At 49.8% G+C, this 27,076-nt stretch overlaps 3 protein-coding genes across 5 annotated transcripts in view; 2 read left to right on the forward strand and 1 right to left on the reverse strand.

Annotated features, from left to right (window-relative positions):
- The window catches only part of LOC123350391 (zinc finger protein 850-like), a 586,050-nt gene that overhangs the window by 510,362 nt on the left and 48,612 nt on the right, over window positions 1-27,076 (reverse strand). The window lies entirely within an intron of this gene.
- LOC123350393 (zinc finger protein 850-like) overlaps window positions 1-27,076 on the forward strand; it is a 125,772-nt gene that overhangs the window by 91,602 nt on the left and 7,094 nt on the right. The gene's annotated exons all lie outside the window — the stretch shown is intronic.
- On the forward strand, window positions 21,485-26,986 carry LOC123350399 (zinc finger protein 181-like). 3 transcript variants are annotated; one of them, XR_006573751.1, is made up of 3 exons: window positions 21,485-21,602; window positions 25,126-25,214; window positions 25,865-26,357. XR_006573751.1 is itself a non-coding variant. In XM_044988984.1 (3 exons), exons 1-3 carry the CDS (start codon window positions 24,912-24,914, stop codon window positions 26,969-26,971), a joined length of 444 nt encoding a protein of 147 aa, XP_044844919.1. In that variant the 5' UTR covers window positions 24,656-24,911; the 3' UTR covers window positions 26,972-26,986. The 3 variants fall into 3 exon arrangements, 2 of the variants coding, with proteins under 2 accessions (XP_044844919.1, XP_044844918.1); XM_044988984.1 differs by lacking the exon at window positions 21,485-21,602 and adding an exon at window positions 26,958-26,986 and having other exon boundaries at window positions 24,656-25,214; window positions 25,865-25,991; XM_044988983.1 differs by lacking the exon at window positions 21,485-21,602 and having other exon boundaries at window positions 24,656-25,214; window positions 25,865-25,991; window positions 26,088-26,357.

A 27,076-nucleotide genomic window follows, 5' to 3' on the forward strand; every position in this document is an offset into this window, starting at 1 on the left:
GACTGATGTCTCATCTCCATCTTGTCTTCAATCCCGCTTCATACCTCTGGAGGGACTTTGCTACAAACTGAAGCTCTATGCAAAGAACTGAATGACCCATCCCAGCTATGGATGTACTCCAGAGACTTGATTTGAACCTGCAGAGTTTGCGGCAGAAGCTGTGCCGCTCTGTTCACAATGGCTGAGAAACGGCAGGAAATGGTTAGATGAGAGAGTAGATAGAAAAAGGACAGGACATTCAAAGTGGATTCAACATACCAGGAGACAGGCGGTGCACCATGCTGCACTGTCTGCTGGCAGCATGGCGTCTGCCATAGCTTTCACGGAGGGAGGAGCGAGTGACGGCACACACCCAGAGACACCCACAAGAATATTTTTGCTCCATCATGCACTGGGAGCTTAACCCACAATTCCAATGGGCGGCAGACACTGTGGGATAGCTACCACAGTGCAACGCTCCACCATTCAATGCTAGCCTCGGCACTGTGGACGCACTTCCCCCGAATTCACACGCTTTAGTGGGGACACACAACATCGAATGTATGAACTCGATTCAGGAAATTTGAATAAAATAACTTGGAATTAATTTCGTACTGTAAACGTACCCTTAGAGCTGTCAGCACCAGCTGCCTCTGCTCTAGAGCCCAGAGGAGGAAAGGTGTGCTGGGCTCCAGCTTGGGACTCTTCCTCCCTCCTGCCTACCTCTGATTATTAAGCCTGGCCCTGATACTCCCTCCTTTAAGTGCCATGTGGGCAAGAGGAAGTGTGTGGCAGCTGCCAGTACAAGGACCAAATTGTGGGTATCAGGCGAAGCAGCAAGAAACACAACCATCAAATCAACCTGCATGAATCACTGGCCAGACTGATAAATGCTAGGGCTCCAACCTATTGAACCAGCCAGACCAAAGCCCTAGGAGGTGTCAGTCACCCAGCAGGAAGGAGAAAACTTACTCTAGTGCACCTAGGAACAGGGAAATCAAGCACATTGAGCTCTGAGGCATTACGGCAAACCAACACAAGGCCCCACTGAGCTTGGAACTCATATTGCAGGATTCAAAGTCCTCAGTGCTAAACCATTACACCGTGGGACCTGCAGTTCCTGTTATTTCAGGACTCCTGTGAGACCCTCAGCTGGTCGGTTTGCACTCTGCACTCACTGCTTCCCTCTCAGGACTCTCTCTCCTCCTCCCTTTCTGCTGCTCTCCTCCCCTAGACATTGAACCCAGCCCTTGCTGCTGCTGACACCAACTGGCCAGAAGGGCCCCCTGCCTGAGGGGAGGCCAATGCATGTGGTGGGCCATAAGCAATATGATACTTTCTGTCTCATTCTCTGTCTCTTTCTTAATGATTCCCAAGATTCTCTTTGCTTTTTTGACCGTCACTACACATTGAGTGGATATTTTCAGAGAACTATCCGCAGTGACTCCAAGATCCCTCTCTTGAGTGGCAACAGCTATTTTTGGCTTTCCATTTATCAACATTGAATTTCATCTGCCATTTTGTTGCCCTTTCACCCAGTTTTGTGAGATCTTTTTGTAACTCTTCGCAGGCTGCTTTGGACTTAACTTTCCTGAGTGGTTTTGTATCATCTGCAAATGTTGCCACCTCGCTGTTCACCCCTTTTTCCAGATCATTTATGAATATGTTGAAAAGTACTTGTCTCAGACCCCCTGGGGGACACCACTATTTACCTCTCTCCATTTTGAAACCTGACCATTTATACCTACCTTTTAACCAGTTATTTATCCATGAGAGGACCTTCCCTCGCATGCCATGATAGTGTAATAGAGCAGAATAGGGCTTCCTTGGGAGGGGGAGTGAACGGAGAATATATCAGGGGGTTGTGCACATTTACTGTCCTGGTGAAAAAGTGTGTCTGATACTCAGTCTTTGTTGCTCCTGCCAGCTGTGACTGCTGAGGACATTTTCCTTCTCTACTCCAGGGTCTCTCTTCTGCCAGATTCTCAGCAAGTCAGACCGCCCTGCAGGCTATGGCAGAGCCGTTTGGTAATAGCCTGCAGGACTCACCACATAAGAATGTAGCTGCTGTAGCACCTTGACTGACCATGGGCCAAATCCTGCGGCCCTGGCAGCCCAGGATAACCTCCCACTGCTGGCACTGGGAACTGAGCCTTTGTAACTAGCTGCTGATGCCTGAGGTCTCAGCTATGGATTGAACTGGTGGCAAACACAGCTTCATCCAAAGAAGAGGCAAATGTAAGTGAAAGAGCAGAGCTGGCCAGCTGGGGAGCTGCTGCAGTCCCATCACCACAGCTGGAAGGGAGAAGAGGAAAAACTCCCTAAAGTGCTGGGAGCGGCAGTGAGAAAGGAAGCTTGTCAGTGAGATCAGTAGCAATGAATGTGAAATGGAGTGCTTTCTCCTCTGTGCCGACATGGTTGAATTGTGTTACTTTACTGTGAGATGAAGCTTTAAAATATCCTGCTCTAATTTCAGGATGGGTCTGTAACCATAATTGGTCTTTGGGAAGTGGCCTCTACATAGTGATCTTTGGGCAGAGCTGGCTGAAGAGCCTTCCTACTAACCAGGAGATCCTGGCTTGACCTGCCAGTTCTTCCTTGATGAACCCGGCTTGTCTGTCAGGCTCCTTTTTTTGTATCTCTTCTCATAAAAATAAAAGATCTCACTGTGCAATCCTTGTAAGTGCTTGTTCGAGACACAGAGAACCTTCCTTGCAGCTAAGTCTTGGAAAGTGTTAAATGGTAAGTGTGGAGCTGATGGAAAGGTTACCATGACTCAGAGTTGAGCTGAAGTTGCTGTGACTGAAACGCAGAGCACTAATCAGTATCTGATCACAGCAGCTTGTGGGAGAAGTGCATGTTAGAAGCCCTCAGCTGTGGTTTTCCATGCACAGAGCCAGCCTGCTCAAGGTCTGCAAGTCTTGAGGTAAATGAAGAACATCTGTACTTTGGAATCTGAAGGGGTTGTCTTGGACCATCACATGGAACAGTTGAAAATAGGCCCTTGAGGAAGGCACTGTGGCTTAGCTGGCTAAAGCACCTGCCTAGTAAACAGGAGATTCTGGATTCAACTCCCAGTGGTGCCTTGGTGTATGTCTCCTGTGCTAACATTTTCCCGTTTTTTCCCAGGAAACAGAAGAGACCTCCCTTGGTATCCAAGTAATTGCTTGTGAAGGAAAAGGCTTCTTTCCAGAGGAGCGTTGGAGAGAATCAAATCCTCAGTCTGGAGTTGATAAAAAGGCTATTGGCATTGGCAAGGAGGTTGCTCCGGCTGCAATTTGCTGTGACAGGAGAGCCTGTGTTGTGTGCCCATGCAGTTCACTGGGGATATCTGTGCACAGAGACCCTTCTAGTGGGTTCTCTTCAGGGCTTGCAGGAAAAGGAAAATTACTGTCCTTTCACCTTTCATGTTGTTGTTGTTGATGAAAAATGGAGCAGTTACGGGAGAAGTCCCAGAGAGTGGCACCGTGGCAGAGCTTGCCAAGAGACCTGCTAGATAAAGAGCAGATTCAGGATCCAGCATCCAGTGCTGCCTTGCTGAACATGTGTCCTCCTGTCAGCTTTTGGTCAATCTTTTTTGTTAATGGAGAAGCCTGACTCTGGCTAGCGATACAAATGCTTGCAAAAGAAATGGGTCTTTTTGCTGACAAGTGTCAAAAGGAGGCATTGGATAAACATGGATACAAGGTCAAGGTCGCGGTAACTCATCTTGCATCTGCAGGTGTTGAAGCTACAAGGCAGAGTACTAAGCACAATATTACCACAGCTGGTCACAGGAGGGTCTCTGTGTGGTGGGATCCGTGAGGTACAATCCCAAACTGTAGGACTTCTCTGGCCTCTTATCTCTCCAGCCTGGGTTGTGTCTTACAAAGCTGTACTAGTGACAAGCAGCAAAACCCCTCCTGATGCTGTGATCACTCAGCCAACCACATGCAGCAATGCACCCAACTAAGTTGCATGAGTGTTCTATAAGCCACTCCTCAATTATACATAGAGAGACACCAGCATATCTTCCCAGCCCTCAGCCTTGCACCTCAGAAATGTACTGTCTTACACTGCTCAAAACCTCTTGAAAAGTGCAAGCTCATTAATTAATTCACCACTTCCTCAAAAAGAAAGTGAACACGCTCCAGCCTTTTTAATCTGAGCAGCTTTCCCAAGCACTTTGGACAATTTCACAAGTAAGTGTAAAACATTAAAATAAGTTTATTAACTACAGAAAGATAGATTTTAGTGATTATAAGTGTTAGACACAGATGTCAAAGTTGGTTACATAACAAATAAAAATTGAATCTCAGTGTGACATTCTATACCTTTAGGGGAGTGTGCTGTAACTCCCATATTCCTCTTTTTCATATAATCATGATCTTACATATAAAGCATGACTTGTAAGGTATCAGGTGAAAGGATATGATCTCCAGAAAGTCATTTCTCTACCCATATACATATACCATTCATGCATATGAAGTTATGAGAATTGTGCAATCTGATTGTCACTATGCTGTAAGGTTGGGGAATCAGCCAGATATTAGCTCCCCAGTGACAACAGCAAGGAAAGTAACCAACACCCGGACAGGGTGTCAAATAACCCATCAACAGCCATTGTCCAGCAAGGGAGCTACAATGAGGCCACATGAGGGAAATTGCTCAACCTTGCTTGGAGAGTGTGAGGAACTGGGACTGTTCTTACTGTGGTCTGTGAATGCTGAGTGGGGAGTGTTGGCCTGGGAGGATGATCTGCACTGGGGGATGGAGACTGGCTGGAGGGAGAATACCTGAGCATGTAATGTGAGAACCCAGGAAGGGGTTAGAGGCCAGGTAACGCCTCTGCCCGGGAAGCTGAACAAAGGCTGGAGAGTGAGAGGAGTTTCAGGAGCTGGCTGGGGAATGGAGGGAAGGACACAACAGGGCTCTGACCCCTCGAGGGGGCTGTGATGCTCCTGGGACCCCAAGATGGACCTAACTGGGGAGAATCCTGATGTCTGTGCCTGCAAAACCTGCTTTGCACTGTGTTCCTGTTGTCTAAATAAACCTGCTTTACTGGCTGGCTAAGAGTCATGGTGAATCGCAGGAAGCCAAGGGTTCAGGGCCCTGCCTCTCCCACACTCCGTGACAGAGAGATGTAGTGATGCTCACCTGACTCTGAAGGTGGGGGGGCAAAGCCAAGAGGGAAGAAAGGACTTGATAAAAGGAGAGACATTTGCCATGCTTTATCTCTCTCTTCCACCTACATCTACAGACACCACCACACCAAGCAACTGAAGCGCTGATCAAAGGGGAGAGCCTGGCTGAAAAGCAATCAGCCGGCCTGTGGTGAGAAGCATCTAAGTTTGTAAGGCCATTGAAAGGATTAAGACCAGCATTCATGGGTAAAAGGCCCACTTCTTCAGATGCATGGAGTGAAAATTGCAGATACAGGCATAAATATATATTGGAACATGAAGTGAAGGGCATTACCTTACAAGAGGAGAACCAGTGATGAAGGCCAATTCAGTCAGGGTGGATGTGGTCCACTGCCAATGGGGAGGTGTCAATACCAAGAGAGGGAAAATTGCTTTGGTTGTGAGCCAGCCACCCTCAGTCCCTATTCATGCTCAAATTAATGTGTTAAGTTTGCCAAATAAATTATAACTGCAATTTCTCTTTGAAGTCTGTTTTTGAAGTTTTTTTGAATGGCTACTTTTAAATGTTATTGAATGTAAATGTGTAAGTGTGTTATTGACTGTGCAAGTCCCAAAGGGTCTAGTGGTCAGGATTCATAGTTTTCACCTAGGCAGCCTGGGTTCAGTTCCCAGTGTGGGAGCAGTGCAGAGCTTCTGTTCAGAGAGGAGGTAGGAAATAAAAAGAGTAGGAAGGGATCCTGCCAGCAAGGGTGTTGGACAGTGTTCAGAGAGGATCCCAGAAGTGGGGGTAGGGGTCTGAGAGGAGATCAGGGAAGGATCCCAGCTGTGTGAGAAGTGGACAGCACAGGCCTGGCATGGGGAGTGTGAAGAGTGAGTGTGTCCCTCTAAACTCACCAAGGGCAGACCAGGCAGGACTGGAAAAATCATGTATTTGTTGGTAAATGTCAATTTCTGTGTAAACACACAACCCAATGGCAAAATATTTCCATTGATAATAATCAAAATTGACAGATGGGCAAAGTAAGAAATATGCTATTCTAATCCTATAAGGTTCCCTTCTGCCTTAGGCACCACCATGTAGGTGTTTCATTTCCCTCCCCATTTTCACACACAGATACTATTTCCTTTGCACAGATCCATGAACAGCAAAACCTCCCTGTGTCTCTTATCTGAGCCAGGGCATCCAATTCCATTGAAACCTCTCCTTCAATGGTCAGACAGGGGGGACGTGGCCACCTTCAGCCCTGACAGTGAGATATTTGCTCTCCTCTTTCTTCATGCTGCTGTTGTTATTCCATAAAACATGAACCATGGAATAAAAAGCCGAGTTTACTCCAGAGTGAGGAAAGAAAGGAGCCATCAACTCCCCGAAAAATCTCAGTGCCCCAGAGAAAACCTGCCCCTTCTATTGGACTCACAGAGGCGCTGTTGATATGACAGGAAAAGGGACTGTCTGAATTGCCAAGGCAGGGAATGAACAATATACAGCAACATCATTAACCACAAACACACGCTAATCATGCTCCAGACAGTAGGGAAATGTGCAGGAATTCTTGCTGTTCAGCCATGGCCACACATACAGAGCTGCACAGCAGTGAGGGTGCTGGGGAAGCTGGTCTGAGCAAACAATTAGAAATGACCCTTCAGTGAGAACAGAACCAGAGTGTAGAAAAGCCCCTGTGTTAAGTGGTTGTGGCTGAGGTCTTAGGGAGCTGGGCTATGACACTATAGGGGTCTTTCTGTGGAGGTTTGATTCTTGCCAACTATGCAAGGTTGGTGTGTGGTGTCTCCATGGCTGTACTTTCAGTGTCTGATCACACAAGGAGCCAAGTCTAGACATATTCAGAGGTTAAGGACAAGTCAACATTTCAAACATTGAGTCTGCTGCTGCAGCTCAGTAATGGAGATGCTCTATGCTAGGGTTTCTCAAACTTCCTTTCACTGCAACCCCCTTCTGCCAAAAAACTTACTACATGGCCCTGGAAAGAGGGACCAAGCCCCTCCACACTGGGTGGGGTGGGGGGATCTAAAGCTGAAGCCCTGCTCCCCTGGGGGAGGGCAAAACCGAAGCTTGAAGGATTCAGCCCTGGGTGGGGCTCAGATTTCTGGTTTCAGCCTCAGGCCCCAACGAGTCTAACATCAGCCCTGGTGACCCCATTTAAAACAGGGTCACAACCCCCTTTGGGGTCCTGACTCACAGTTTGAGAACCACTGCTCTATGCTGATGGGAGAGAGTTTACCGGTGGGTGTAGTTAATCCACTTCCCCAAGAGGTGGCAGCTAGGTCAGTGGGAGAAGCTATATCAGTGGGTGTGCAAGCTGTGGTGATTACCACATTTAAGAAGTTTAATCAAACCCCATTTTTAAAACAACCTGTGGTCTGGAAATGGGAAAGGAGCTCGATGAAGCAGGGTCTGTCCTTCAAAGTTCTGGAGATCACGATTCCATGCTCCTGTTGTGAGAGGGGTGTAGCTCAGTGGTAGAGTGTTTGACTGCAGCTCAAGTGGTGCTCGGTTCAAACCCAAGTGCCCTCTTATAACCTTCTCTCTGTTCTTTTTTTAAAAAAAGAAACATTTTCATTTCCATTCTCCATTATGTTCAGGAGCTCTATAGGGGTGCTTGAAATGAATGTAAACACTCAACATTTTGCCGTCCAAATGCATAAAAACCTAGCAAAGCTGTCCATCAGCTGAAATCAGTTCCAATCCTCTAAATGTCTAGTTTATGTTTTCATCAATTAAATAAAGGGACCATATGAATGTACATTTGCAGATCCCTCTTCTCCAGGGCTGTGTTGTGCAGAAGAACAAGAACCACATCCAGTTGCAGTTCAGGAGTCTGATGAGCAAAGGCAACTTGATACTGGCTAAAGTCACCAGCACTTTGGCTCCATCGCATTCAACCAGCAGCTGGGCCCCCAGGACAAGGCATGAGAAGAAGACAGTGGCTGTGAGCAGGAAAAGAGCCCCCAAGAAGCTGGCGAAAGCTGTCAAGATCCCCAGGGAGGTCACCATGACCATGTCTAGAACGTGGTTGTGGAGATTAATGGAAGGAGGAGGCTCACGTCAGAGCCCTAGGGGGGCTCTGGGTGATCGCTGCTTCCCACCACCCAACACAGATGGAATGAGGTTGAGTAGCGTCCGCAAAAGACAAACTAAACAACTAATTATTCCTCAAGAAAAGTTTTTAATGACTTACGACTATCAAGGCAACACAGACAGAAGAAGAAAAACAGAATGAAAGACCAGCACTGAGTGAGGATTAATACAAATGGCAAGTTAGACTGGAGACAAGCACAAGTCCAAGTGATATTATGCATTAACTGCCTATTCCTATAAGTGCACATATAAAAGGTAAATAGTATTGAAAATAGTCACAAGCATGTGCAACACTACTATTACTGATTGCCCAGCAACTTTACATGTACTGTAACCACCCCCAACAAATACAATACTGTATGTAATACTAATACAGTGGTTAACTATATTTTACTAACCTTAACCTAACTATAACCTTATATAACAACTTATCAACTTTGATTTACTTTTATGATAAACTTGATGGTAATTTATCCTGAAGACAGGCACAGCGACTTGTAAAGCTGTTATGGTTTATAATCTACTAGCTTCACCAGTGAAGGACATAAATCCCCATCGTATAGAGGTCAAGCATAGGAGTTTATTACACACAGTGCTGGCAGAGTGTCACCTTGCTTATTAGGCTCAGAGACACTGTCAATCAATTGATTACAATAGAATATACAGATTTTCCATGAGCAGGGGAAAGTGATGGGGTAGGCAGTTCCATACCCCGGAATAGGTTTTGCAGCAAGACAAGTTAAGCACATTAGCCAGTGGTTAACAGGTTACATAATGTCTCCACCCATAGTCTCAAGTTAGCAAGTTAACATTTAATGAATACTTTGATAAAATGTTATTAGTATAAAATATATATGTTGAATTCTGCTTTGGGGTCCATAGGAATGGAGCAACTCCTCTGATTGTCCAACAGGTACATTCCTAGGAGTTAAAGCAAAGAAACAGTGATAGTATATGGCAATAAAGATTGTTTTCTGTGTGTCTTAAGACAGGCATTGGTCCCTGGGAAGGGAGGTGGAAGGATGCCACTGACATGTGCCAACTTCTCATAAACTCAAGGTTGGATCTGTGGGAAGAACGTCTCCCTACGGAAGAAACAAACAGAATAGAAACAGGGATTCTTTCTTCAATCTGCAACTCTGAATAAGACACAATGATTTAGTTCTTAGCTCCAACACCTGGCAATTTGCTGACCAGGCCTATCTTAGCAAGCAAGGCTTTCTGTTTACCCAGCTTTCTCTTAGCTGATCACTATTTGCTAGGCCTCTGGTCCCTTGACCATACTCTGGACTTTGGGTCTGGAAAAGAGCTGGCACAATCCATAGACCAGGTTGTTATATACAATGTTTAGGTTGGATATTAGGAAAAACTTTTTCACTAGTAGGGTGGTGAAGAACTGGAATGGGTTACCTAGGGAGGTAGTGGAATCTCCTTCCTTAGGAGTTTTTAAGGTCAGGCTTGACAAAGCCCTGGCTGGGATGATTTAGTTGGGTTTGGTCCTGCTTTGAGCAGGGGGTTGGACTAGATGACCTCCTGAGGTCCCTTCCAACCCTGAGATTCTATGATTCTATGAATGCACATGGATTTTAACCCTTCACATACAGTAATGGCAAAGTTCTTGGTTCAGGCTTGTAGCAGTGATAGAATAAACTGCAGGTTCAAATCCAGGGCTGCCCAGAGGATTCAGGGGGCCTGGGGGAAAAGCAATTTTGGGGGCCCCTTCCACAAAAAAAAGTTGTAATACTATAGAATACTATATTCTTGTGGGCAGTGGCGTAGGCAGGTTCTAACATCAGGGGGAGCTAACACATAAAAGGCGCCACTCAACTTACCAAATTACTAATTACATCCACTCCCTCCCACTTCTTGCCCCCCTCAGAACCCCCAACCCCCCCCCGCTCCTTGTCCCCTGACTGCCCCCTCCTGGGACCCCTGTCCCTAACTACCCCCCTAGGACCCCACCTCCTACCTGTCCCCTGACTGCCCTGACCCTTATCCACACCCCTGTCCCCAGACAGACTGCCAGAACTCCCACACCCCAATCAAACCCCTCCCCAGCCCCTGACAAGACACCCAATATACACCAAGACACACCCCTTAATCCAAAGTGGGGGGAGGGGGGGCGAGGGACCACACACAGCTCCTGCCACTGAGGGTACATGGGTAGCTGCTTCTGCCCTAGCACCGGGATTTAATGTTTAGCCAGAAACCTTTGCGAGCAGGCAGAGGGATACTGCTAGCAAAGGGAGCGTTTGATTTTAGAGTCTGATCCAAACAGACCTAGCAGAGAACACAACAATAGCTCTGCCTCTGCCATCCCAGCACAGAGCCCATAAATAAGAGAGGCAGAGCCGTGCTTAATACAGTGCATGGGGTGGAGAGGGAGCACAGACAAGGGACGGGGCATGGAGAAAAACCACAGAGAGAGAGAGAGAAGAAGAAGAAAGTGAGGCAGGAGGAGAAGCCAGGAGGCTGGGTCTCTGGAGGGAAGGCCTGGGGAAGGGGCGTTCGGATGCAGCATGTTGCAAACACAAGGGAAAGAAGCAGGGAAGGGATTGCAGAGGACAAGCCAGGCTACTCACTCAGTCTCCCTGTGGGGCCCTGGGTAGCAGGGCCCAGGAAATGAAAAATCTCTTACCCATACAGAATTGTTAACTGCTCCCTAATCCTTTGCCATGGCTGCAAGCTTAGAAGAGCTTAAGCTATGAGCTGCATGGCCTGTCTCAATACATAGCTCTTGGGTGGTGCCTCAAGCAGGTTTGCATTGTATGACCCAGATGAAAAGCCCAGCAGAGACAGTTTGCAACTTTCCCAGCTCTTTCAGCAGCCGTCGGGGCCTTTAAATCACTCGGGCTGCATCTTCCAACTAAAATGCATTAATAATACAGCTCAGGCAAACAGGCCATGGGCCATGCAGGCTGCCCGGGCCAGCTGATAGCACTTCCCACTGAAGGCTGCTTTTCTAGGCTTGTGTTTTGCTGTTGGAGAGACACCCAGACTTCCTCCTCTCTAACCCTCCCTGCTCCCTGACTGCCCCAGCCCCTCTCCCCCAAACCATCCACTCCTCCCCCCGCTCCCTGACTGCCCCAGCCCCTCTCCCCCAAACCATCCACTCCTCCCCCCGCTCCCTGACTGCCCCAGCCCCTCTCCCCACCGGAACCATCCACCCCTCCCCCCGCTCCCTGACTGCCCCAGCCCCTCTCCCCACCGGAACCATCCACCCCTCCCCCTGCTCCCTGACTGCCCCAGCCCCCCAACCAGCCACCCTTCCCCCAGCTCCCTGACTGCCCCAGCCCCCCAACCAGCCACCCTTCCCCCAGCTCCCTGACTGCCCCAGCCACCCCTCCCCCTGCTCCCAGGGATTCCTCTTATCCCAGTGCAGCTTCAGCCCCACCTGCCTCTGGAGCCCAAGTTAATCACACTGCCAGTGCACAGCCCCTCCCCCGCAAGGAGCTGAGGGGGGCGGATTCTGGCTGCTGGAGGCCCAATGGGAGCAGCTCAATAGGCCCCGGCAGCCAATCAGCAGTGCCGCCCTCTGCGGCGGGGGGGATTCCAGACCTTGCTACCTTATTACCAATTCCCGCTCAGGCTGCTCTAGGGGGATGTGCTCAGTGGGGGAGCGGCACCCCCGGTTCCCCCTTAGCGGCTCTCCTGTTGTGGGGGACCATGCAAGGCCTGGGGCAAACAGCCCCACTTGCCCCCCCCCATGGGTGGCCCTGTTCAAATCAAGTCTCTGGAGTCCATCCACAGCTGGGATGAGTCATTCAGTCCTTTGTACGGAGCTTCAGTTTGTAGCAATGTCCCTCCAGAGGTATGAAGCAGGAGTGAAGACAAGATGGAGGCAAGGCATCAGCCTTTTATAGTCTCTTGCCATGTGGTCTTTGCTTTCTTTGTCCCAAGGACACTATCCAGCACATGGCATAGAAAAACCTTAGGGTATGGCTACACTTACAAGTTGCAGCGCTGGTGGAGGCTTTCCAGCGCTGCAATTACACCCCGTCCACACTTGCAGGGCACAACCAGCGCTGCAACTCCCTGGTTGCAGCGCTGGCTGAAAACCCATCCCGGTTGGGGTATAAGGAGTGCAGCGCTGGTGATCCAGCGCTGCTCAGCAGGTGTGGACACTCACCAGCGCTTTAATTGTCCTCCAGGGAATAAGGAGTTATCCCAGAATTCCTGTTCAGCCACTCTGCTCATCAGTTTGCACTCTACTGCTCTTGCCTCAGGTGACCCGCCCTTTAAATGCCCCGGGAATTTTAAAAATCTCCTTCCTGTTTGCTGCAGCCAGGTGTGGAGTGCAATCAGTTAATCTTTACAGGTGACCATGCCTCCACGCGGCAAACGAGCCCCAGCATGGAGCACTGGCGAATTGCAGGACCTCATTAGTGTTTGGGGGGAGGAAGCTGTGCAGTCCCAGCTGCGCTCCAGCCGTAGGAATTACGATATCTTTGAGCAGGTATCAAGGTCCATGCTGGATAGGGGCCATGATCGGGACGCACTACAATGCAGGGTGAAAGTTAAAGAGCTGCGGAGTGCCTATTACAAAGCCCGCGAGGGGAATCGCCGATCTGGAGCTGCCCCCACGACCTGCCGTTTTTACAGTGAGATGGACGCGATACTTGGGGGTGACCCCACTGCCAATCCCAGGACAACGATGGACACTTCTGAGCAGGCTGGGGGACAGGAGGAGGAGGAGGAGGCGGATGCGGAGGCGGCGGGGGGGGAGGAAAACGCGAGTGAAGCTACTGGGATGGGGGAAGACACCCCAGACTCCCAAGAGGCATGCAGCCAGGAGCTCTTCTCAAGCCAGGAGGAAAGTACCCAATCGCAGCAGCCTGCAGTTGCAGAAGGACAAGCAGAGGAGCGGGTTACCTGTAAGCGGCTTTTATTTTCTGGGTGGAAATGTTTCTGGAGAGGAAGGGGGTTTAGGGCTGCATGCATGCCAGCCTAGATGTGGAATAGCCCATTGATGTGGTCTATCACGTCGCGGTAATCGGCTGCAGTGATCTCAGCAAAAGTTTCAGCCAGAGCGTGGGCAATATGCCTGCGCAGGTTTATAGGGAGAGCCACTGTGTTCCTTGTCCCAGTCACGCTGACGCGTCCGCGCCACTGTGCCGCGAGGGGTGGGGGGACCATTGCTGAACACAGGCAACCCGCATAGGGTCCAGGGCGGAATCCACATTGCTGTAGAAGAGCCTCCCGCTGTTCCCTAGTGACTCGCAGCGGGGAGATATCTTCCAGGATTAACTCCTGTGAAAAATGTTGGGAGACTCTTTAGTGAAGATAGTGATAGAGATAGGGAGATAGTGAAGATCACCCCTGCAGCTGCATCTTCACTCAACCCCTCTATCACTCCAGATTACCCGAAGCAACCAGCACCCCACTTCTCCCTCTATAAGCACCCCTCACTCACCATTTCGTGGCTTCTGTTGTGTTATGTGTGTGGTAAAAGAATGCTAAAGTGAGGACTCAGTGTATCAATTAATGTCTGGAGATAGTGAATACAATGCTGCCCTGTTAAATGTTGTCATTTCTGGCTTTCTACAGTGACCTTGAATGCTGGACTGAGCAGATGTACCACAGCACAGAGGCTGCACAATTTGAGGAAAAATCCCCGAAAGAGCAAGGAGGACATGTTGAAAACTGTTCTTCATCACTCTGCTAGAGAGAGTAAAACCTTGCAGGAGTGGAGAGAAAAGGAAAGCATGATCCGCCAGAGACATTGGCGTAGAAACGCTGTGGCAAAGAGGAAAAGCACAAACCAGCTGCTAGAGATCCTGTCGCGCCAAGCGGACTCTCTCCAGGCTATCGTAGCCATGCAGGCAGAGCAGTCCCGTGCTGCCCCACAGCCCCCCCCCGTCCCAAAGCTTTTTGCCTTGTGCCCCAATGTCAGCTCAAACCCCCTTTCCCCAGCATCCAGGTTCTTACCACCACCAGCTGCCTCCAACACCTGTACGTTCACCAACCAGCCCTGATACCTACCACCCTTACCCTCTGCACTCAACCCCCATCACCATGCAGTATATGCACCCTGAAGTGCAGGATTCATTAAACAGCACTCCAGACAGGACGTATGCAAACTTGTGACTGTACAGTTCACCAACCCACACCCCTGCCCTCTTGTGTTCATGAAATGTTGTGTGTCTGTCTGTCTGTCTGTCAAGGAAGTTTTTTTTTTTCAATAAAACAATTCTTGGCTTTGAAAACAGTCTTTATTATAGCAGATAGTGAAAGATACCTTACCCCAGTAAAGAAAGAGGCACTGCAAATCATTTTAGGGATAATAGAATAACAGTGTAAGCAGTGCAATTCACTCCCATGCAAGGCAGCAAACATTACTGTTGGCTTTCAGCCTCAAATTGTTCCCTCAAGGCATCCCTAATCCTTGAAGCCCTGTGCTGGGCCTCTCTATTAGCCCTGCTCTCTGGCTGTGCATATTCAGCCTCCAGGACTTGAACCTCGGTGGTCCATGCCTGACTGAATGTTTCACCCTTCCCTTCACAAATATTATGGAGGGTACAGCAAGCGCATATAACCGCGGGGATGCTGCTTTCCCCCAAGTCTAGCCTCCCATAGAAGGAACGCCAGCGTGCTTTTAAACGGCCAAAAGCACACTCCACAGTCATTCGGCACCGGCTCAGCCTGTAGTTGAACCGGTCCTTGCTCCTGTCAAGCTTCCCTGTATAGGGTTTCATGAGCCAAGGCAGTAACGGGTAAGCGGGGTCTCCAAGGATCACAATGGGCATTTCGACGTCCCCTACTGTGATCTTCCTGTCTGGGAAAAAAGTCCCTGCCTGCATCTTCCTGAACAGGCCACTGTTCCGAAAGATGCGTGCATCATGCACCTTTCCAGGCCAGCCTGTGTAAATGTCAATGAAACGCCCGCGGTGATCCACAAGCGCCTGGAAAACCATAGAGAAATACCCCTTACGATTAACGTACTCTGATGCCAGGTGGGGGGGGGGCAGAATAGGAATATGCGTCCCATCTATCGCCCCTCCACAGTTAGGGAAACCCATTTGTGCAAAGCCATCCACAATGTCCTGCACGCTCCCCAGAGTCACGGTCTTTCTTAGCAGGATGCGATTAATTGCCTTGCAAACTTGCATCAAAACGATTCCAACGGTCGACTTTCCCACTGCAAACTGGTTCCCGACCGACCGGTAGCTGTCTGGAGTTGCCAGCTTCCAGATTGCAATAGCCACCCGCTTTTCCACCGTCAGGGCAGCTCTCAATCTTGTGTCCTTGCGCCGCAGAGTGGGGGCGAGCTCAGCACACAGTCCCATGAAAGTGGCTTTTCTCATACGAAAGTTCTGCAGCCACTGCTCGTCATCCCAGACTTCCATGACGATGTGATCCCACCAGTCACTGCTTGTTTCCCGAGCCCAAAAGCGGCGTTCAACGGTGCTGAGCATTTCCGTGAATGCCACAAGCACTTTAGTGTCACACACGGCAGGAGAATCGATATCGATATCATCGTCAGACTCCTCACTGTCACTTTGGAGCTGAAGGAACAGCTCGACTGCCAAACGTGTTGTGCTGGCGACACTCATCGGCACAGTCCTCAGCAGCTCGGGCTCCATTTGCCACAGAAATCGCGATTCACACACAGAGAGTAAAACAGAAAGACACTCACAATGGCGCCAAACGTTGCCGGAAAGAGTGAATGCTGGGATGTGAAGCGATGCACCACGGGGCGTTGGCACAGGAAACGGAATGACCCGCACACTTCCTTCCCCTTCCCACAATACTCAGCGCCAAAATAGGACGAGGTGCTCTGTGGGATAGCTGCCCACAATGCACCTCTCAATACAGCGCTGGAAAGTGCTGCAAGTGTGGCCACACTGCAGCGCTGGTAGCTGTCAGTGTGGCCACACTCCAGCGCTGGCCCTACACAGCTGCATGACCAGCGCTGTAACTCCCAGCGCTGCAACTTTCAAGTGTAGCCATACCCTTAGAGTTCTGTCCATAGGCAGGTCCCTGCACACCTTGCTGAGTCACAAGGCATATCTGCTGCTTCTCAATGGGTTGATTGTATAGCTGATCGTCCTTAATGGGCCATCAAGCAGGTTAGGCACAACTGACACCAACTTGTCTGGCTGGGGTGTTCCCTGGAAGCACAGCATAAGTTTGAAGTACAGACAGCATAGAGCCAATATTCATAACTTCAACTACAAAAATGATACACATCTAGAGATAGCATCATTATAATCAGCCAATCAGAACCTCTCTATAGACCCCTTGCATGACAACCTTTCTACAATATTGGCTGCAAATATAGAACAGTGGTCGCAACGGTGATCTAAACAGTTACAGAGTATGTTAATAACATCAGAGGAGGTGACAGGACATCAGTGAGACTGATAGTGGAATACTGCCTCCAGTTTTGATGTCCTCATTTGAAAAAGATGTTATGAAATTGGAGCTGGAGCAGCAAAGAGCCACCAAATGTTCTCTGGGCCGGAGAAAAATGCCTTCCAGTGAGCTATTGAAAGAGCTCAACCTGTTTAGCTTATCAAAAGAAGATTGAAAGGTGACTTCATTGAAGTGCTGACGTGCCTTAATGGAGAGAAAAGATTGGGTATTAAAGGGCTCTTGAATCTAGCAGAGAAAGGCATAACAAGACCCAGTGGCTGGAAGGTGAAAAGAGACAAATTCATATTACAACTAAGGCACAAATATTCAACAGCGAGGATGATTCACCGCAGGAACAAGCTACCAAGGAAAGTGGTGGATTCTCCATCTCTTCGTGGTCATTTCATGAAGACTAGATGCCTTTCTGGAATGTGTTTACCCCAAAAGTAGCTCTTGTGTCATACAGGAGGCCTGTGATATGCAGGGGGGCAGATTAGATGCTCTAATGGTCTCTTCTGGCCATAAAGTCAACTAATTTCTGAAAAACTGAGTGTAGCATTGGGAGCAGCATCTGATGTTTTCCTGTCTAGCCGGCTTGCTTCCTAGAACGAACACTCCTTGAGTGGGGTGATACACAGGTAGTAGCTCAAACCTCCAAAGTGCCTGCCAGGGGCAAGACATTAGCCCAGCAAGGGAGGGGTGTGGCAGTGACATCACAAAGGCCTTTTGCAGGACCTCAGACTATTGGCCAAAGGTGGTGGGGAGGTGGTGACCTCACAGAGAGATGCTGACATCAGCCAGGCAGGACAGGGGCGAGGGGCCAGGGAAACCTCAGAGACCCTGTGGCTTTGCTTCAGCAAGTCTCCTTCTCCAGGTCTCTCTTTGAGGACTGGGGGAGTATTGGGGTTCACGTACCTGAGCGCCAGGAGGAACCTCTTTTGAGTTTTCTCCTTCCCTTTTAGTGATTTTACTAGAAAACAGATGTCCCTGTTTAGAAGGTAAGAGCCTCCTCGAGGTTTGAAAACTGTTCAGTCTGATCCATCTGGTGACAGTTGAATTCTAGGCATGGAAAACACAAGTTTAAGGAGGCAGAATTATATTCTGCACCTGGGATTTTGTCCCTTAGAATCACTGGGTACATTAGGGTTATTCCTTTTTGTTTCACCTTTTCCTCTATCCATCCCCCCCTCCTTTCTCTTCATCTCTTGCTTCTTTTGTCCTTTCTCCTGTTCCCCGCCCACACCAGGAGGTAAGGTAGGGGTGTGTGTGTGTGTGTGTGTTTTGCGGGGGCGTGCTGTGCAGCTTCCACTGTAGGAGGTCACCCAAACATGTGGGGCTGCAATAGTGCTCGGGCAGTGATCCCCACCAGTGACCCGGGCCATCCTTTGGGCTCTCTGGTGAGAACCCTCAGCCTCCCATCCTCAGTCCCTACCCTGATTGGCTGAGCAGGGGGCTATTGACAGGGAGAAGACTCAGGTCTTTTTTAAGACCAAGTAAATAAGTCATAACCAGTTATATGTTTGATGAATTTTGCTGCTTCTCTGCATTAATTGTCTCTGAGCAGTTCATGATTCTCTCTAACATTGCAGTTCTGCTAAAATACTTGCTGAATAATTACTGTGCACTGTTGCTGGTCTGGAGCTCATCTGAGAGCACTTTATTCAGGTCATTCAATGTCTGAAATTCAAGATCCGATGGTTAGTTTGAAAATCAGGGCTCTTGGGTGCTATTCCCAACTCTGCCACTAACTGGCTGTGTGACCTAAGACAAGTCAATTCTCCTTTCTCAGCCTTAGCTTTTCCCTCTTTCAAGTAGGGATAATAATGATCCGCTCCTACCTACCTCACGGTGTGTGGAGGATGGGGATCCATTGGAGAGTGTCACTAGGAGTAGTGCATAATATGAGGTGTCCTATCACGTTTACTCAGAGCTGATTATTACATAATAGAATAGCTGAAATAGTCTATTTGATTTGTATTTTTTTATTTTGAAATTGTTAAGAGCAGCAACTACTTAGCTCAGACTGAAGCATCCTATCTAATTTTCGAGATCTAAGTGTCTCCTCTGTGTGCGACAAGACAATTTAACACACTGTGACAAACAAGAGATGCATTTGTTTTGCAACAAAATATTTTTGCAAAGAACTTTCTTCTCACTTGTTATGATTTCGAAAAACAAACTGGTTTAGTCTGAATGGGATTTTCTGACAGAAACGGTTTCAATGAAATTTCCCCACCATCTCGATTCCTGGGCTCTATCCCTGCCTCTGAGGGGCTTTTGTCCGTTAGAACAGGAGTCAGGACTGGTGGCTTCTTGTTCTGGCTCTGCCACCGCCTTGCTGTGTAGGCCCTTGGGTAGGTCACTGCCCTTCTCTGTACCTCAGGCTCCTCCCAATCTGTCCAATGGGAACAAGGACAGTTCTCGAACTCTGGGCAGTCATGAGCCTGAGTGAGATAAGGGGCGTTAAAGTTCTCTGTGAAGGAGAAAAGGGCGTTCACATTGTTTAGCACCAAGGAATTCTAAAGTTTGCTAAAATGTCTAGTCTGCGGAAACAAGAAATGGTCGGGGCCAAACTTTTTAACCACTTCCTTTTTTAAAGCTCATTCAGGGATGTGAGTCCCTGTCTTTTAGGTACTTGGGGTTCTTTGCCAGCAGGAGAGAAGAGGTTCCTGCCTCCATTTTTGTGGCCTTAATAAACCCGGTGCTGTGCCCCAGTTCTCGTCTGAGATCCCTGAAAAAGAACATCTTCCCACCCATGAACAAGACAGGACCTATCTTTGAAAGGGGAACAAAGAGAACCCTGGGACTTACAGACTAGCTAGCCTCACTTCCATAGCTGGAGAGAGACTGGAATATATTCTTAAACAATCAGTTTGTCAGCAGCACCTACAGGATAATTTGGTTCTTAGGACTAGTGAGCATGGATTTGTCAAGAACAAATCATTCCAAACTAATCCTCTTTCCTTCTTTGGCAGGGTTCTGGGCCTAGTGGAGGTGGGTAAACAGTAGATGGGATCGATCTTGGCGTTACTAAGGCTTTTGACACAGTCCCATAGGACATTCTCACAAGCAAATGAGGGAAATGTGGTCTAGATGCAATCAGTGTCATATGTGTGCAGAGCTGGTTGAAAGCCCAGAGTCCAGGAGCCCTTCTCCATGTTTGGCTGTCCAATGGAGAGGGAGTACCTAGTGGGTTTGGCAGTCTGGGGTCTGGTGCTATTCAATATTTTCATGAATGATTTGGAAAATGGAGTGGAGAGCATGCTTCTAAAATTTGCAACTGACACCAAGCACTTTGGAGCACAGGATTGGAATTCAAAACACCCTTAACAAATTGGACTGGGCCTTCCCATGCCCTGTTGCCAGCAGCGAGTGGCCTCCCCAGCGCAGCCAGGTGTCCCTGTCTCAGGGCTCCCCCACCCTCTGCCCAGTTCAGAAATCACTCAGGGGAACTATTTCCCACCTAAACAAGGACAAATTACTGCAGGTAAAAATGGAGGGAAACACCCCAAACCTGAGATTTGAACTGGACACTGGCGAAGTGAAGAGAAAATGGGGCATGATCGGGCGCGGGGAACAGGGAACTTCTCAGGGATTTGAGGGAAGGGGGGGTCACCCTGGATGTTGCTTGTTGCTCTCTAGCGAGAAAGGGGGCAGGACTGGAGAGGATGGGGGGCGGTCCAGGGTAAATCCGGGAGGGAGCTCAGCCCCTGCTTTCTCTCCCCGCTCCTCGGGGGTCATCTGCTCTTCCCCCACCCCCGGCCATGTCCGGGCTGCACAGACATTTTCCGTTCGCCCCTTTCCCAGGTCTCCCCCACCAGCCCGGCAGCCCCCACCCAGCCCCACGCAGGGACCCCAGTGGGGCCCGGCTCCTACCCCATGGACCCGCCATGGGGCCCCAGGGCAGAGCCTGGCCGGGCCCGGGGGCGCTAGGCTCCTGCAGGGACAGCAGCTCCAAGTCCCCCAGGGAGCAGATCCCGGTGCTGCAAGACGCCGGGTCCGGGGCGGCTCCAGCGGGAGCAGGGCCCGGGCCGGGCACGGGGGGGGGGTGTTAATGAAAGTCTCCCCAGCACAGACCCTCCTGCTCCGCCTGGCCTCTCACGTCACAATAGAGCAGCAGCAGCGCCGCGCTCACCCAACAGCTGATCACACTCCGCCCCGCCCCCCGATGTGCGCATGCCCAGAAACGGGAAACGCAACTCGGAGAGTCAGGAACTACATTTCCCAGCCTGCCCCGGGGGCGCTTCCGCCCTCTCCTGCCCAGAGAAGGGAGGGGTTCAGCAGCTGAAATTACGCATGCTCCGTGCGAGCTCCGGCGGGGGTGGGAGAACCGGGATGCTGCTGCCGCTTCTGTGTGAGTCGGGCTCGGGCTGAGCAGCTGCTCCCCGGGTCTGTGCGGGGGGCGGCATTAACCCCTCCGTGGCCGGGGGGGGGCTTTCTCCAGCTGGGCCCCGCCCCCTGGGCAGCCCCGGGCTCTGCCCGCCCGGAGCCCCCGGTGAGTGAGAGACCCCGAGGGGGGGCGGGCGCTGGGGCCGGGCGGGGAAGTGACGCTGCCCCGGGGAACCTGGGAGAAGCCTCGGAGCTGCCCCGGCCCCAGTGGAGCTGCAGCAGGATCCGCCCCGGCCCCGGCGGGATGGGGGAGCAGAGCCTGGGGCCCGGCGGGGGCGGGGTATTAAATTGCTCCCTTAGCAATGTGCTACTCCCGGGGCACTGCGCATGCTCAGTAACAGCTGCTGAAGCCGCTGCCCTTCCCCTGCCCGTATCCGCCGTAACGTTCCGCTGAGCGCTGGTGGCGGGGGCTGGAAAGGGGCGATGGGAGTAACAGGGAGCGTGGGGGGGGGATAGCAGGATATTGACTGGTCGGGGGGTCCAGGCAGCTGGAGGCAGGATTGGGAGGGGGCCAAAGGGCAGAATCAGGGCTGGGGAGGAGCAGGAGTTGAACTCCTGGGGCGGGGGGGGGGGGGTGAGTCGGGGTTGCACAGAGGGGAAGGTCATTGGGGTGGGAAATTTGAACTGTTTTGTGCAGCCAGGAAATTCCCATGGGGGAGGTAAGTTCACTGAATCCTTCCTTGTTTGTGCCACTTCCTCCCACATACAAAGTCTCTCAAGTTTTTCCCCTTTTCTCTGATTAGCACAGGTGGTTGTAAAATCCAGGGAGATTCCCTCCAAATGATCAGCTGTCTAATCTCCCCCAATTTTGTCCTGGTCTCTCCATACTTCTCAGGTGTCAACTTAAAATCTCTCCCATGTGGCAGTTTTCCCCACCCATTTTATCTGGAGCCATTTGCCCTTGTTTAGGTGGGAAATTGTTGCCCTGAGTCATTCCCCAGAACATGGCTGCCCTGGAGTGGGGATGGATGAGATGCCCATCCTCTGCCAGGGTGGGGATGGGAAGAGCATATGTCCCCCATGTGGACTGCCCAGACCCCAGTTTCCCAATCCCACTTCCTGCCCCCAAACTACCAACACAGTTTCCCCCAGCTCTCAGTTGCCAGTCACCTGCCCATCACCTGCTGCTCCCCCCTTCCTTTGTCTAGAGAGCCTTCCAGCCTGCCCCCCCCCCCCGTCTTAAATCAGCTCCTCAAAGGGCTCCCTGCTGCCCATGTAAATGGTGGCAGTGGGGGAACCATCACTTTGTGTTTGTTTATTGGACAGTCTCATAAAATTCAGTCAAACACTCCCCCTTTTCCCTTTACTTATTTAATAGCAACATAAAATCCCCCTCAGATCTTGGTATTTTTCTCTCATGTTATCAATTGTATAGCTTGTGACATGTTTTCCCTGCAAATCTCCAAGACTGATATAAAATACTCTAAACATTTGCCCCACTTCTCTTTAGTTTTCTAAGTCTATGTGAATATCCCCTGAGATTTTTTCCTTCTCTCTCTAATGATGATCTGAGATTTTCTTTGTATTTTTACACCTTTCTTCAGGTTCTTGAGCAGGGATATAAAATGTTTGCAAATGTTGCCCATTTCTGCTCTATTTATTTATCCAATATTGAAGTGAAATACACTCAGATTTTACCTCATACCAACAACTGATATAAAATCCCTCCGATTTTACACTTTCCTCCCTATAATTGGCAAAAATGGATCCAAAATCGCTCAGATTTCCACTCTTTCTTTCATTTCTGAACATTAATCTCAAACCTCAGGATTTCCCTCTTTTTACGTCATTATCAAATATCAATTAAAAATCTTTCATGTTTGGGGCTGTTCCCCATGTTTCTAACTCCCAGCAACTTCTTCCTTCAAGGGAACCTGTTGCACTGAGTCATTGTCCATCCTGGATGTTGCAGGGGGTTAAATTGCCCATTGATCATCTTTCCCCTCTCCTTTGAGAATCATTTGTTCCCTCTTTTACCTCTGTTAAAATGTTTGCTGATGAGCAACCAGCCACATATTTAATACCCATCAAATCCAGAGGCCTCCCCCTGTTTGGGGGATCAGTGGTTCCCAGCTGGTAACAGGAGAGTTGACTGGACCCTTTTCTTTTCTCCAGCTGGCACAGGATAAGGAGGTCACTCTGAGTGCAGTGTGGGTCCAGAAGTATCCCAAACCCCATGACAAATGGTCTCTGTGAGGGGTTGATTCCCACAGTGCTAAGATGTAGCCACCTTGGGGTGGATCCATGGTGACCATTATTTGCTAGTGACAGGGCATGGACGTGTCTTACCTTTCTGCTGAAGGGAAGGCGGGGGTCCTAGGCAGGCAGTGGGGGAATCCCAGGCAGGCAGTGAGTTCCTAATTGGGGTCCCTGGCTGGTGGGGGCTCTTGGTGGGGGGAACCCTTTGGGATTCCCAGCCTGGCAGTGAAGATCTGGTGGGGGTTCTCTGGCCAGTGGGGCTCTGAGAGGTATCTCGGGGCTCTGGCCAGGGATTCTGGGGGTTAGGTCCTAGGGAATATCTGGTAGGACCCTGGCTGGGGGTTCTGGTTACTGAGGGTGTTTAGAGACCCCTGGATAGAGGCTCTGGGGGCTGCTATTAACCATGTTCCTTCTATCTCATCAGCTTGTGCCAGAATCCTGGCTCCAAGCACTGCCCGGCATTCCCCAGCCAGGCCCAGTTACCATGATAACTTTCTATCCACTTATCAAATACTGTGAGAGGAAATGACAGATTTTGCTTTTCTCCTCTCTTGAAAACTGCAGGAACTTCCAGTTTCATAGGGAAAATTCCTGCGCCGATTCCTTGTCCTAGATCTGGGGAGTGAGGGAAGTGGGAAGGGGTTTACCGCTGCCACACTATGGCACTATCTTCCACAGCATTCTGGACTCCTTCTTTCTGAAATCTGGATTCATTGAGAGAAATGTTAATCCAGAGTCACTGGAAAGACAAGGAGTGACTCCAGATGGACAGTGGGGCAAATGAGATTTTCCCTGTGAGGAGGGGCTCTCATTAGCTGCTCTCCCCAGAGAGCTAATGGAGGGAAGCTGCTCAATCGCTCTGTCCCTCTCTGCTCAGGATATTGGGGTTCAGCTTCCTGGGTCAGACGCTGCAGCCTCCATTGTGACCTGGGAGACCAGGCTTAGCAGCTGCTACTCCCCCAGTGGGGTTCTGTGCTGGGAAGTGACCTGAATTAAAGCTGCTTCTTTGCCTGGCCCAGGGGATGACTTTCTCCAGCTGGTACTAGCAGACCTGGGCTCTGTTAATACAAATTCTGACCCACAGACTCCAGGTAACAGACACACCTCAGAGAATGTGCTGGGGACTGGCAAGAAAGTGACTCTGCAAAAACAGCCCTTCCCCTCTCCCATTTCTCCTCCCATTAGCAATTGCCAGGAGAAAATCCAGCCATGGGAGAGCAAAGCCCCGAGGAATGGGACTTTCCCAGCCAGAGGGGACAGGGAGAGAGGACAGGGGAAGGAGAGACTGAAAGGGGCTGTGGGAGAAATGAGTGGTTGGGAGAGATTTCCAGCTCTCTAGTCCACCTAGACACATGTATTGCTGCATCCCTGGGCAGAATCACTTTCCAGTGAACAAAACAAGGATCAGATAGAGGAAAAGCCAGTTCCCGACTCCATATTCCCCCTGCTGGGGTGTGGCTGCCATGGGGTCAGTGTCTGAGGGAATCCCCCACAGTGACTCCTTTTGGTTCTGCTCTTTTCTAGCCTTGTGTTCAGAGACAAAGGGCAGGACTATGCTACCACTGGATCGTCAGGTAGCGCTCTCCCATCAACGCCAGTACTCCACTGCCTCAAGGGGCGAATGTGGAGTCGATGGGTTAGCAGCAGCAGTCAGATGCTGCAGTTAGTCGATCTAAGTAAGCCGACTTCAGCTATGCTATTTTCATAGCTGAAGTTGTGTATCTTAGATCAACCTCCAACTCCAGTGTAGACCAGGGTTTTGCTGTGGGATGGGGGGAGGGAGAAAGGAGGTTAACAATCTCTCTGTGGGCTTAGCCTGGCAGGAGGGGCCAGGTCTACGCTGTAATAAAGAGATCAAGCATTTTCCCAGGATGGGAGAATCTAGGATGTCTGTCTGCCGGGAAAGAGCCTGGGTGAACCGTGATGTGAAATTAACTAAGGCCTGTTCTGTAACCCCCACAACTGCCCTTCTCGCCCTGGCAGGCTGCAGAACGATGTCCATGTTTCAGTCAACCTCATCCCATCCTCCCATGGGACATAGGAGAGAAATGGCTGCGGAGGAGTCAGTCCAGGTAGGGATTATCGTGGGGTTGCTGGTGGGCCCCTTCTGGAGGGAGAGGGACAGCAAATATAGCGGAGATGGGAAGGTTTACACAGTCTGGTTTGGAGGTTGGAGCGGGGCAGAAAATGCACAGGTTGGGAAAGAGAGGAGGACAGATTGTGGCAAACCTGCTTGGAGTTGTTTAATAAATGGCCTAGATTCTAGGAGCAGACCCATGATATTAGGAAGTTGAAATGCCCTCAATTCTGGAACAGAAAATAACCCAGCTACATGGGGCTAGGAAAACTGACCAGACTCCCGGTGCTGGAGCCTGACCCAACTAACCAGTGGCTGCTGAGAGATATGAAGGGGGCACCCACCAATCAGACTTAGGGGAGATTCCCCTCCCTACATATCCAGCTCCTCACAATGAGGAGGGTGTTGGGCTTCCTACCCTGCTAGAGGCTCCATCTCCTGTATCAGTCTGTGGCTAGTAGGTGTGTGATGGATCTGCTAGGAGAGACAAGGAGCTCTTTCTTCATCCCCTCACCCTGGTGTTTCCAGGATTCTCTGAGCGGGTGTGGGGTGGGACTCTGTTGACTGTCATCCACCAGAGCTTCACCTTGATTGAAAGTGTGAGTGGGGCAGCAGGTCCTGAGTGTTGGACTCTTGCTCTTTCAGGGGCCGGTGACCTTCGAGGAGGTGGCTGTGTATTTCACCAGGGAAGAGTGGGCTCTGCTGGACCTCGCTCAGAGAGCCCTGTACAGAGATGTCATGCAGGAAAACTATGAGAATGTGACCTCACTGGGTAAGGGTTCCTGTCCCCTCGGTTCTTGGAAGGGGAAATGAAGAGAGATGGTTCATGCCACCCCCCCAATGCCATCATTACTCTGCTTTATTTCAGCGTCACCCCAATATGCCAGTGACACACACACTGCCACAGACCCTCCCCTGCTGCAGAACACTTTGGGAACAGCGCACAGGAGCAGTGTCACACAGTGTCAAATATCTTCTTTTTGCTCATGTAAAACTGGGAGTTAGGTCTGGCCTAACGTAAGAACATAAGAATGTCCGTACTGGGTCAGAGCAAAGGTCCATCTAGGCCAGTATCCTGTCCACTGACAGCGGCCAACTCCAGGTGCCCCAGAGTGTGTGAACCAAACAGTGATCTCTCTCCTGCCATCCATCACCTGCCTCTGATAAACAGAGGCTAAGGACCCATTCCTTCCTTTCTGGCTAATAGCTATTAATGGAGCTAACCTCCATGAATGTATCCAGTTCTCTTTGAAACCCTGTTATAGTCCTAGCCTTCACAACCTCTTCAGGCAAGGAGTCCCACAGGTTGACTGTGCGTTGTGTGAAGAAATACTTCCTTTTGTTTGTTCTAAACCTGCTTCCTATTAATTTCATTGGGTGATTCTTAGTCTTTGTGTTATGAGGAGTAAATAACACTTCCTTATTCACTTTCTCCACACCAGTCATGATTTTATAGACCTCTCTCATATCCCCCCTTTGTCTCTTTTCCAAGCTGAAATGTCCCAGTCTCTTTAATCTGACCTCATACAGAAGTTGTTCCATACCCCTAATCATTTGTTTTGTCCTTTTCTGAACCTTTTCCAATTCCAATATATCTTCTTTGAGATGGAGAGACCACATCTGCACGCAGTATTCAAGATGTGGGTGTACCATGGATTTATAGAGAGGCAATATATTTTCTGTCTTATTATCTATCCTTTTCTTAATGATTCCCAACTTTTTGTTTGCTTTTTGACAGCCACTGCACGTTGAGTGGATGTTTCCAGAGAACTATCCTCAGTGACTCCAAAATCTCTCTTGAGTGGAAACAGATAATTTAGACCCCATAATTTTATATGTCTAGTTGAGATTGTTTTC

This window comes from Mauremys mutica, chromosome 15 (genome assembly GCF_020497125.1).
Source record: "Mauremys mutica isolate MM-2020 ecotype Southern chromosome 15, ASM2049712v1, whole genome shotgun sequence".
Lineage (NCBI taxonomy): Eukaryota > Metazoa > Chordata > Testudines > Geoemydidae > Mauremys > Mauremys mutica.

Bases quoted from the DNA above. Each gene is read 5' to 3' on its own strand.
- LOC123350399 (XM_044988983.1), top strand. From the start codon at position 24,912: ATGGGGGGAGGGAGAAAGGAGGTTAACAATCTCTCTGTGGGCTTAGCC. The intron at 25,215-25,864 runs GTAGGGATTATC...TTGCTCTTTCAG, and splicing joins CTGCGGAGGAGTCAGTCCAG to GGGCCGGTGACCTTCGAGGA. The intron at 25,992-26,087 runs GTAAGGGTTCCT...GCTTTATTTCAG, and splicing joins TGAGAATGTGACCTCACTGG to CGTCACCCCAATATGCCAGT.